The 12,426-nt window shown below is 41.4% G+C and overlaps 2 protein-coding genes across 2 annotated transcripts in view; both read right to left on the bottom strand.

The window, feature by feature from the left end:
* The window catches only part of sh3rf1 (SH3 domain containing ring finger 1), a 31,138-nt gene extending 27,277 nt beyond the window's left edge, over positions 1-3,861 (bottom strand). Inside the window, exons 1-2 of the mRNA XM_088312380.1 lie at positions 3,525-3,861; positions 360-841 (exon numbers count right to left, since the gene is read on the bottom strand). Coding sequence (XP_088168506.1) covers positions 360-734 — 375 coding nt within the window. The 5' untranslated portion in view covers positions 735-841; positions 3,525-3,861. The remainder of the gene's footprint in view (positions 1-359; positions 842-3,524) is intronic.
* Positions 3,862-7,324: 3,463 nt separating this feature from the next.
* Positions 7,325-11,328, bottom strand: rpl5b (ribosomal protein L5b). The gene is given in 9 exon segments (XM_088312386.1): positions 7,325-7,484; positions 7,715-7,803; positions 7,895-8,072; positions 9,749-9,951; positions 10,284-10,418; positions 10,488-10,603; positions 10,680-10,749; positions 11,214-11,231; positions 11,233-11,328. Coding segments are annotated over 9 exon segments (990 nt in total). The 5' UTR covers positions 11,314-11,328; the 3' UTR covers positions 7,325-7,384.
* Between the last annotated feature and the right edge of the window lie 1,098 nt (positions 11,329-12,426).

Below are 12,426 nucleotides of genomic sequence, written 5' to 3'. Positions count from 1 at the left end.
GTTTGCATTTTCTGCTTTTTGCTTGCGAGGGTTATCTCCGAGTACTCCGGGGGTCATCTCACTTCTAAAAACAAGCTTCATTGAAGACGATATATAATAATAAATGCACTCCATTTAGCGTTGACATCAAATTATTATTATTATTTTTTTTTTTTTAATGGATTGAAGATTGACAGACTGGCAGACGTTTGACGTTTACGGATTGAAGCCTGCTTCACTTTGACTGACCGACAGATGATTACAGTTGAATGAATGAATGAAAAAAAAGAAAGCATGAAAAATGACTTGAAATGTTTTGCCAATTTTACAAGAGCTAAAATCGACCAGGCCTTACGACAGACTTGAGTGAAAAGACTCACCCGGACAAGATTGCTCTTGGCCTGAGCCCGCTGGGGTTGGGCTCCAGGTGCCCCCTGGTCGCTGCGGGTTCCGCCGCCGTGCACCCGAGCCACTGCTCCGGCGGTGCCATTGGCGGCCCCGGGCGTGGCTCTGCGCGGCCTCTGCTTGATCCCATCCAGGAGGCGCACCAACAGGATGTTGCTGGGCAGCTCGTCCACGCCGCACTCCACCAGCGTGCGGCACTCCGGGCAGCGCAGCTCACAGCGGGAGCCCACGATGCCCTGTAGGCAGCGTCGGCAGAAAGTGTGCTGACAAGGCAGAACCTTGGCCGACGCGTCTAGACGCTCCAGGCAAACGGGACACTCCAGGAGGTCCAACAGCACCGACTCGTCCATGGTTGCGAGCGCTTCGGCTTCGTCGTTTCAGCAGAAAAACATGACGCTCACGCCACTCGTGTCACGTCACTGCCATGCCTCGGTTACGGCCATGGCCGGTGCATGAACTGCAAAAGAGGGTCAACACGTGCAGATTAATCAACAGAACCGAGAACCAGGTCACGGGATGCGTGCAGAACAATCACATATGGTTCAAGTATAGCGATGCAATTTTTTTCTGCTAAATTTCACAATCGCAATATCATAAGATTTTTTTTCAAAGTCCACCTTCCTGTATTTTTTAACAAACCCAAGCAATAAATAAATCTATGACTTAATGAACAATATCAGATTTATCATAGATCAAAGTTTTGGTCTTACAGGATCGGTCTACGCTAAAATAAAGTCAAATGAACATGAATTAATATGTAATGCTGCTTTGTTTTGAAATCTACTTTAAGACTTTGACTTAAAGTCTTTTCAACGTTCACAACGACTTCCCCAATTTCTACCAAACAAGTGTGGTTTGTGGCGAACACATGCAGTCACTCAGTAAGTCGTAAATCCGATTACGACAATAGTGCAAACAAATCTGTGGCGTTTTCACTTCAATTTTTTTCATGTTTTCAGGATATGTAATTATGTAAACTGCTCACACACACGCATACACACATACATACATATACATATATATATAAATTCTGATTTAGTCATGAGCCAAACGCACACATGCATGAATTGGTAGAAAGATCATTTTAGTCCCACGGGAGCAGAATAACAGCACCTAAAAGCTCAACCATAGCCTGAAGCCTGATTAGAGTAACTCACAGGTGCTTAAAGTTCACGTTTAATCTAATTTGCCGCAAAGCGGATAGAAGCACCTGCGACTTGTGATCCCGCTTGTGCTCTGATGGCGGAATTGTGACACAATTAGCCAGTGACGGGATATGCCGCCTTTCTATAAACAAGATATGTAATAAATGAATGGCTTAATGAATCAGCTTTATATTGTAAAGCAATGGTTCTAAAACAGCAGTACAGGACCCGCTGGAGTCCATGAGCCCTAGCATATGGGTCCACAAATAAATTATTTTGTGTCATTAAAAAAAAAACTCTTCCATAAAAATTCTACACACCCCTGGTCAAAGATTTTGTGACAAAAATGAGATGAAACAAAAATGGGGTTAATAAGAGACATTTCAGATCATTTGCTGATATGTAATTTTGACAGAAATGACTTTTTTTTCTAGTATTGCTCGAATATTGCCTATTAATTCAGCCACAGAGTGCAGCCATTTGACGTGATTGGCTGCGTCATGCGAGGACGTTGCGACTAACTACTGTAGTGTAGTAAGGCCGGTGCAATGTGACATCACCAGAGGATATTTCAGCCTGCATCTCATCTCCCCCAACAAGTTCACCGCATAACCTCACCAACAGTATAGAACTTCATACAAAGAGGGAGGAGGAAAAGTCCAGCGTTATGCTTTATAATGCTGCTGCATTGTTTTGTTAACCTCATATTTGAGCGAGTTCATACAGGAAGAAAAACACTGCTAAGTTGGTGTTTTGTATTGATTTGATAAAAAGTTGAAAAAATTAATTGGGCAATTACTACAATTATTTGGGGAACAAATTTGCACAGTTCAATTTAATTTGATCATCACTACTGCACCTCTGCATATTTTACATTGTAAATGTGTGTACTACATATGTCATAAATGCGTATTTTGTAATGGTGTCAAAAGTTATCTGTGTTTTTGACATTCTTGTCCAACAAAGATCATTCGGATTATTCAACAAAATGAGCCAAGAGGGTTTCTCCCATCTTGCCTGTGAAATTCAGGTTCGTTTGTTTATTTTGGATTTGAGATCAGCACAGCTTTTGAGTAGATGATAAAGATTAGTAGGTGTACCTCGGCTTGTCACGTTGATTATGAAGGAGTGAAACGTCAACAGGATGGTTATCTAACAGAATGGTATGTGTCGCGGTAGGTAGTGCAAAGCGTAAGTCACGATCGTGGGAAAAAAATAATATATGAAGTGCCATATAAAAAAAAAACACTGACGATGGGTTTGATGGGTGAGTCTGCATGTCTCAAGCCGTAAATAAATTATTTTGTTATCAAAATCCCTTTCTCTTTCTTGTTTTATAGTTGGCAGATTCATAAAATAAAAACAATATTGTAAAAGTCACTGTTCTGCTTTCTGCTGGTAATAATAGAATGGGAAAATAGAAAGAAAATGTTCTCTCTAATGAATAAAAAGAGTTTACGCCAGCAATATGAGGTTGGCTATGAAAAGACTGGCAGTGAATGAGTTAACTGTAATTTGTTTTTACAGATTGCATAATAATATTAAATGTCATGCACATGCAACAATACAATTTACAAAAGCATAATTAACCTAATTGCATAATTCCGCGAGTCATTTTGTGATCTTACTGTCACAATATCAATTTAGAAAAAAAACAAACAAACTATTTGATTACTAAAAATTGTGTGCGTGGGGGGGGGGGAGTCATGATAGCTGCGTAGCTTCTCAGCTATCCTGGTTCTGATAATCAGCAAAGGTTGAATCGAGGCAACTGGACTCTCTTTCCTTGTTGAATTTGTTGTTGTTTTCCTTTGTAAATATGTTCCAACTGAATTGGGCGACGTTGCTACTAGTAAAGTAAAACTAGATTCAAGTCATTTAAGGCAGCGAGCGGTAACTTAGTGGCAAGTTTTAAACCACTCCAAATGTTCCTATAAAGGGCGAATTGAACAGAAATCACAAGAAAATCCAAGCCAATTTCCACACTTTTCTTACCTCTTCGTCAACCTCTTGTGTCCTTTCTCAGCCGGTTGTGGTGGCTAGCGTTACTAGTTAGCAAGCTTCCCACAACTATTACTACTAGTAGTAGTCGTAGTATTACCCCCCTCCTCTTCCTCTTCCTCTCAGAAAAATCGAAAAAGACTTCTATTATGTCTCGTGGAGGTTTGAATCTGTAGTCTGGCGCGTCCACGTTGAGGTTGGAGCCGTTTTAGAAGTTAAACGAAGATGAGAGACGAGCGAAGACAAGTCCGAGCGCGTCTAGCAAGCGCCATGCTTGTCGCTTGTCGTGTTCTGTTCTGTTCTGTTCTGTTCTGTTGGACCTGCAAACACTGAGAAGGGAGGGAGTTGTGTGGCGTTCAGAGACACTGGGAATATCAAGGTTTTATCCGGGACACAGCGCTTCAACAACATGAAATCGGCCAAACTGTATCGTCTCTAACTGCTTGTCTGTTAACAAGACTCACAACTCTTAATCGTTTGGAAAATCAACGGTTAATAGATTTCTCGTTTAAAACCCTTTAGTATTGAGCGTATCATGCGCTCAAAAAAGGAATAGGTTGAATTCCGAGGTGCACGCGAAGCAGGCGCCAGAGCTTTGTCGAAAAGGCGTGAACTAAATTATGTCACCATGTGTCAACTTGTTTTTCATTCCGTTTAATCGCTCAAATATACATACATTTGGATTGATATTATATGTATAGTGTCCTTTCTCATACTATCAAAATTGTGCCGGGGGAGAAGCGAATTTGTTTTTTGTATGATTTGGCAGAAATTGAAGATGAAATCCACAGTCATCTTTTCTATAAAATTCTTGAAAAAAAATCTGATTTGTTTTCCATGTGAGATTAAGACAGACTTCAATTTTTGTTTACAAACAACATGTTTCAATTTGGATTTGTGTCGCTGTTTTGTTTTTTGTATTTCAGTGGCATGTTAACTAAGGTACGTGCTGTGGGAGGGGCCGACGGGGCGACGCCCCCTTGCATCCACCTGAATAGGAGGGGGAGGGGCATACACATCACCTTCTCGTATCAGCCCCCCCCCAAAAAAATATGGAGCATGTCTGTCTTCGATCATAGATTATGGATCATTTTAAGGGGGATCTTGCTGGATTTCAGGGACATCCATTTGATGATACCAAAGATAACTCGAAATTCAGTCTTGCTTATACAATGTAAAAAGAAATATCAAAATGCACGATAAACGAATATTATGTTCATTGTTTCAACGCATTGTTCAAAACACATTTGACGGCAAAAGACGACGCGCGAAAACAAAATGAAAACAGCAAAACAACAAAGCAAAGTCCGATTGGACGAGATTATCCTTGCTCTTGTTCCTCACTCTTTATGAAATTACAACCTGTTTTATCTAGTGTGTGGATGTGTTTCCAACCTGTAAAACTGTCTCGCTGCTTTTACATTTCCCCTTCGGGAAAAATAGACGGAAAAAAAAGATGCAATTGAAAGTACGAGCGTCTCGCCTACTAAGTGTCAAAACTCACTTTGGGTCTACAGCACACCAGGCAATCAGAATTTCTTCGGATCCCTTTTGGGAGCTATTGAGCAAGAGGGAGGACGGACGGAGGCGCCATAAAGCAGCAGATTTATTGGGAGGTGGCGCTCCTCTGTCACATGTGATCTCATGGGAGCTGGCAGGAGACCCCAGCACACCTCCTCATCTCATATTTCCACACTGCATCCCCCTCCTTTTACCTCTGCTCAGACAAAGGCCCCAACCTACATGTTGTATTTTTTTGTTTTTTTTTCCTGCTTGACCTCCACAATGACACTTACACGTATGGAAACCCAATTGTGCATTTATTTCCGATTATTTGAGTTCCAGCTCCGGGTACTAGTACATCCACACGAATAAGACAGCATTGGTGTCAAACTCTGGCCTGCGGCCCAAAGTTGGCCCACATTGTAATTATATTTGTATATATTTATATATATTTTACATTCTATATGATAATAATAACATTCAAAATGATAATAGTAATTTAAAAAATAAACATATTGCATTAATAAAAACAATTATAATTAAAAATGTCAATTAAAAAATCTGCATTCAAATTGCTTTTAAAAAAAATAATTGCTGGCCCGCGACTTTGTTCAAGTTTTACGTTACTCCTCTGGAGTTGGATATACAAATAAAAGACTTGACATCTGCACACCACACAAATTATACTAGTGAAGCACTAATGGATGTTACAAATACAAGTTTATAAAGTCACGAATAGTAGCACATAACGATAATAACACATTGACCTACGAGCACGCCCAAGTTGTTCGACTAGTGTACCGAAATGTCCAACATGTTGCTCACTACTGCTCTTTATTCACTGCAAAATTTGCTTCCAAATCTGTGATCACTCTTGAATTCTAAGAAAAACAAACAAGCGTGGCGGGCCTTTATGTGTAATTCTGGTTGACAAGCGTGCGTTTTAAGTATCAAAGAACAACTGAGCTTTATACCACCAGGACCAAAAGCTTTTGTACTTACAGTGCTATCAAGATTAGGCTTTTTTCTAATAAGATTTAATAAGCCAGCCCGAGGCAACAAAGGGCTGATTGCTGGCTAATAGTGGTTGCATGCATATATCGGCCCTCCCCGAGGGAAGAGAAGGAAAGGCCTTATGGGAAATGAGTAACATTTATTTCAACTGCAACAGCCACCAAGTCGTGTCTTTGACTTCCTCGCTTATTTCACCTTTCCAGTTGAGGGAAAATAATGTGCTATTCTTTTCCCTTCTCAAAGCCAGGCGCGGCCAAACTGTAAGAAGCTGGCCGCTAATGAAAGAGATAAGATTCGAGCGACTCAGGGTCGAGATGCCAAAGGCAGCCTATAATAATGTCACAGCAAACAACAAAGCGCCAAGGAGTTAATTTAGTGCACATTGTGCAAAGCCCGGGCGTGCTCCACATTTAGGCTGAATTATGCCTTGCTGACTCGGCGAAAATGCAATTGTACTGCAGCGGTGGAGCCTGAAAAACGTTTGGCTCCCAAATGACCGTCGGTACCAGTGCGTACGTTGTGTGTTCTTAAATCATCTTTTCAAATCAATGATTCGTAATGGAATGTCACGATAGTTTTTCTACACTGACATACAGGACGTAAGAATAAAGGCCGACCAGCAGTTATGGTATCATACTATTGCGCAATTTGCATTTCACATGGGACGAAATTGAAACCAAAATTTCACAATGAGAGTTGAAATTAAACTGATGAAATACACATTTTGTTCAATTCAAATTTGTAATAAGTCATTTGGATCTTAATGCTGCCACACTTGTAAAATTACAAATTCGAATCAAATAATTGTTTGACAAGTCAAAACAAACTCAATGTGGCCCCCTGGCGACCAAAGTGAGTGTCACCTCTAGCTTGCATGTGATGCTTCAGCCGGGTGGTTTGACTCAGCTAAGCGCCATTGTTTGGTTGGCCTTTTCCTAATACACGTCAGCAGGGCCGCCATATTGAATGTGTCAAACCTAACCAACACACGCCACGGAATTGTTTCTTTCTTTACCCTGCACAATTTGAGATTTAGTGTTTGCATTTTCACAAATGCGCTTTCGGAGGGATTTAAAGGCATCAGTGAACCCAGTGCACTTTTTGGATGTTTGAAAGTAACCTCCCACACCTTTGGATGACATATGCATTTATATAAACGTTTTTATAAAGGGCAGATGAGATTTGCAGAAATCTTAGTTGAACCAGTGTGACTTTTGGGGGATCCAAATACATGAAATGTTGCAAAGGTGGGCATTAAAACAAGAGAAGAGGTGTGATCTTTTTCCATAGATTTATTAGAACAAAATTCTGGCATAGGAGCAATGCAGAGTGAGGCCTCACTCCGCTTCTTCCTTTTGCTGAGCCCGGAGGAAGCTGGCCTTCTTCTGGGCGACGCGGTCTTTCCTCTGGGCCAGAGACAGCTTGGCACGGTTCCACCTTTCGAGGAAAAACCGCATTAGCATTAGCACGGCAAGAAAAGCAATGTCAGTCCGTCTGGAATCTCAAAACAATGACCAGGACAGACCAAAAAGTGTTCTTGGCTTTCACTTATGTAATTATATTTATGTTCATCGTCCAAGTTTTGATCTTTGAACGTTAGCTGAACTCTTTACGACTTTATCTTGCAACTGAGTCTATGTGGCATAAAAGCAACAGCGTGCGCTCACCTCTTCTTCTTGACCTCTCTGGGAGGCTTCTTTTCATGGACCGGTTTCTCACGAATGGCGGCGTGAGCTTTTTTGTACATTTCCTCAATCTGAAAGACACGCATATAATGGATGAACTTAAAAATCGGACCAAAAGTTCCAGCGCGGCCGTGAGCGGCTTTGCGTTAGCGTAGCACTCGCCGATTCGGGGTTGACGCCGTTCTTGATGAAGCGCGAGAACTGCTTCTTGTAGGTCTCCTCGTCGTCCTGCATCAGCAAGCTCATGTACTCTGACACGTTGATGCCCAGGATGTGCCTACGGTGGATCTCGGCGTTGAACTCTTTGCTCTCTGTGTCGTAGCCCGGGAAGCGCTTGGTGCTGAGCGAGTGGCAAAGTAAGAAAAAAATTATATTACAAAGTTGAGAACCACTATCACTTTTCATGGCAAACACTTTGAATTTGTTTACAGGTCATTGAAGTAATCACAAAATAGAATTAGCCAGACGTGTACTGTGTTGGGGACTGAGCGCTGACACAGGTAGCGTAATTACATGAGTAATTTTAGCCCTCCCCTAAATTGCCTTCAGATGATTACCCAGAAGTAAAAAAAAAAGGTGTTAGGCTACTTCGAAGTAGCAGAAACGCGAGCAGCTGAACTGAAACAGATGTTATTTGAGCTAGTACTATAAGATACACCTCAACGTACACATTTACATGACAAAAGAAAATGACTCGAGCTGAACCAGAGAATGAGAAGGATAAAGCGAATGGGTGTTGCAACATGTTGAAAGGACTGCAAAATGTAATCACCACCTCAAGAGCGGCAAAAGCAAGCATTTATGATTCTGACTGTATAACAGTGAGCAAAACTATTGTAGAGCTTTAAAATGTATTATTTGAAATGTTTGGGGAAAATAACTTTCTCCGTAAATGCAATTAATCGATAATTAATCAATTGCCAAATTAATTTTAAAAAATCGCACACAAAAAAACTGTTGAATTTAAGCAATTTGATTCCATCAAGTGGCTGCACAAACTAGAACCATGTAGTTCTAGACACATTTTTGAAGTACATGTATAGCCTACCTAAGAAAAGATACCTGGATCCACATTTAATTTCATGCAGCCACTTAAAATAAAATGGAGTAAATTTACAAAAGCCTTTTTTAATGTAATTTGACAACCATTTAGAGCCCATGTTTAATTTAGGAGTCTAAATCATGATAATTTCAACATCAAGAATAAATATTCTTATACTGTAAAATATGATTGTACTTTGACATGTACCAAGTACAAACCAAACGGAATCCTAATTGATTTGTACATTTACTGCATTGTCAATTTGAAACAATGTCCTCTGATTGACTAAAGGGATGGAACGCAAAAGCATTTTATCTGATTCCTCAAGTAATCGAAAAAAATAATGGACAGATTGCTTATTGAAATATCTGTTAGTCGCAGCACTAATCAGCACATGAGTTAACAAAATGTCAACTGGGTCACTTTGCACGCACTGACGACCTGCTAGCCAACCTTATCGCCACATCAATAACCATTTCTACATCAAACAAGCACATCTGCGCAACAGAAATGACAATTCATTATCCAGTACACTCAAAGATCTTGTAAAATATTCCTGAATTTCCACCCTATATTTGGACAATAGTGAGCTTCCCTCTCTTTTCCAAACAATTTACCTTGCGTTACATCGTGTTGAGAGACACTTCAACGAAATTTCAAACAGTGGCATTTGGCACCTTTTCTCAACCACTGCGTCTTAGAGAGTAGAACACACGGCAATTCTCACACGCACACACGATTCAAATTATAAGGGGAAAAAATGTGTTATGCTATGAGTGGATGCAGTGACCTTTCAGATAAATTACAGATTTTTTTCAGAACACTGGTGCTTTTTGATGCCATGCAGTACGCAACTAAACAAGTCAAATATTGTCAAACACCTCTCTGGGATCCCAACCCCAACATCTGATGTTAAAAATATTAACGCCGTCTTCAATTTTTTTGTCTCCTTTCATCATACTGGATCAGCTGACCTGTGGGGGATGCTGAGGCCTCCGTCCACAGCGCCCTTGAGGGCCCCGAACACCTTGTTGCCGGTGGTGGTGCGAGCCAGGCCGGCATCCAGGTAGCAGGTGAAGGCGCCCGGCTGCCCGTCAATGCTCTCCACGTTGAACTCTTCGCCATTCACGTCCAACTGGCCGGCGTAGACCTTGTCCAAACCAAACTTGTTCAGGAGCTGGAGGAGGAAGAGAAAGTTAGCAGACATTTAAGATCACGAGAAGATATACATTAAGGCCGGGGGAATAAAAATTGGCTAACTTGGCCAAAATTACCACAAAAATTGGTCAGCAAAATTGTGTGCCACAAAACTAGAATTAATAATTTCAAAGTCATTATTGTGACACTCCGAACCATGTTTGGCAGTAATCCGTCCCTTTAATGACTCGAGTGAAACATGGAGAGAGCGGGGGAGGGACAAGCCAGATGTTTGAATCAACCACACAACTGTAGCATACATACTCGGTGGACCAGGTATCGTCGCTTCACGAGCAATGCCGCGATACATACCCTGCGGGCTAGCAGTAGACCGGTGCAGTAGGCCGCCGCGTAGTTCGTCAAACCCACAGTGACGCCGTACTTGGGCAGCTCATGCGAGTACGCCGCACACACAATCACGTCCCCTTCGATCTTGGCGTAGGCGATCTGCGACAAAGCATGTGATATAAATGCCGCCAGCTCCCGGGCAAATCCAATGAAGCACTGCAAACCCACCTGGCAGATGATGTCCCGGTTGGTGAAGCGGACGATCATGCGGTACTTGGGTGTGTTGTACTTGTTCTTATCTTGCACAACAAGGCGCTTACGGGCAAAGTAGTCAGTCTTACCCTCTAGAAACACAAGGATGTGAGATTTTTACTTCAGTAAATGTGCTTGTAAATCAAATAAGTGAGCGTGATAACGTACCTCTCCTCCTACGGAACTTGACCTGATACCTCTTGAAGTAGGACTTATTTTTTACTACTTTAACGAAACCCTGCAAGGGAGAACATACTAGAAGTCAATTGAATGCTGCAAAAATATGTCTAAAAGTCAGAAAATACCATCATTAGTGATTCAGCGTAGACTTGACGGGCTGTCACTTTTGCTGCCTAATTAGCACTTAGCCACATTGGAAGTGAACGAAGAGCGTTAGCAACATGCTAACCAAGCTCGCAGGTGAAATGACACGCCAGGTGTTTTTTGTCAACGACGGTTGGAAGTTTTCAAACAGAACAGGTGTCATTACTGACAGTGAATTGAGTTTATATGCGACAGGAAGTCGTGCGTTTGTAAGTACAGTCAATAGGCCACGTTGAGGTAGAGCCGGCTAGCGAGCACTCGGGTCACAATCCACGTTCATCATTCACACAGCTGCGTGTTTTTACATAACAATCGCCGCCAAGAACAAGATGCATGTCTTAGGAACGCAGGGAGAGACATATTGGGAGGATTACAAACCATTTTGCAGTCTTTGTGGCCTCCTTACGAAGGAGCCCGGAGCCAAAGACTGGGAATTGACTCCGCTGCACGGGAGAAAAGGAAGTTGGCCAGTGCGCATGCGCAGTAAATAACGTGTCACAGGATGAGAGGAAGGTGTGGAGGGAGTTTATCACACTGCTTCCCGTCGATCTGGGGCGGTACTGCAGCGCAGATGTTGGCAAACCAACCGCAACCACAGAGAAGGGGAAAGCAGGTTTGCTAGGTTTTCTTTTTCGTCAACCCTTTACAATCACACATAATAGAACATATTTCATGAAGGGTTAGGCTTAGGGTCATTAAAATAACAGAAATCCTGAGTGAGAATCAACGCGTTACATGCTACTGTTACCCTTCTTCGTAATGAAAGCTTTCATTCATTTTCTATGTGTAGCTTGATCGGTAATTAGTTAATCTTGGAAAAACGCACATGATTTATTAATTAATTACTTTATTCATTTTTATAACTTTCAGAATATTCAAGGAACGCGCATGTTAGGTAACTATGCAAGTTTCGTGGAGCCCCCGATGTGCACCAGTGCGTCTGCAGCGAACATTTCATCGACGAGGACTGGTTTTCAGTTCCAGATGGACGCACCACACAACATAACATTACAGGGGAAAAAAATCGACGCTATGTCAATTATTTTTAACGAGCCATGAGGTGTGACGTTCAAAAACGTGAGCGGAGACTGAGCTCGTAAAATTAAGCCGTGGAGACACTGGACCAAATACATAAATCAATAAATAAATCACTGGGCACGCTATCAAACTTCAAAATGCAAAATGTGTCATTTTCATGTGTAAAATAAAAACACAACAGTGACACTTAGCAAATGAAATGTTTTCTTTGCCTGTCACTACAAGTAATACAATACACATATAGAAATAAAGCCTTAGAAGATGCCATGGAAATCAATTTCGATTGTTTCATCTTTTAGTTTTATTGTTTCTAAACAATTTTATGTCAATTGTTGTCACGAACATAAATACTCACATAAAGTAGCTTCACTTCACAGATCGACTCCTTTTGAATCTGAACAGTAAAATGTTGGTGGCATGACCTTTTCGTAACACTAAACGTTATCCATTTGAAGTTTTCTACATTTGAAACGTACACTCAATTGAACGCCAAATAGAAGAGATAAGCGTTTCTGTCAAGCAGAAATGTTGCTTGCTCCTCATCACTTCTGAA

The sequence above is a fragment of the Idiotropiscis lumnitzeri genome, chromosome 13, assembly GCF_059441095.1.
Source record: "Idiotropiscis lumnitzeri isolate Australia: NSW breed Sydney's pygmy pipehorse chromosome 13, RoL_Ilum_1.0, whole genome shotgun sequence".
Lineage (NCBI taxonomy): Eukaryota > Metazoa > Chordata > Actinopteri > Syngnathiformes > Syngnathidae > Idiotropiscis > Idiotropiscis lumnitzeri.
This window is presented reverse-complemented; position numbering and strand designations above follow the sequence as displayed.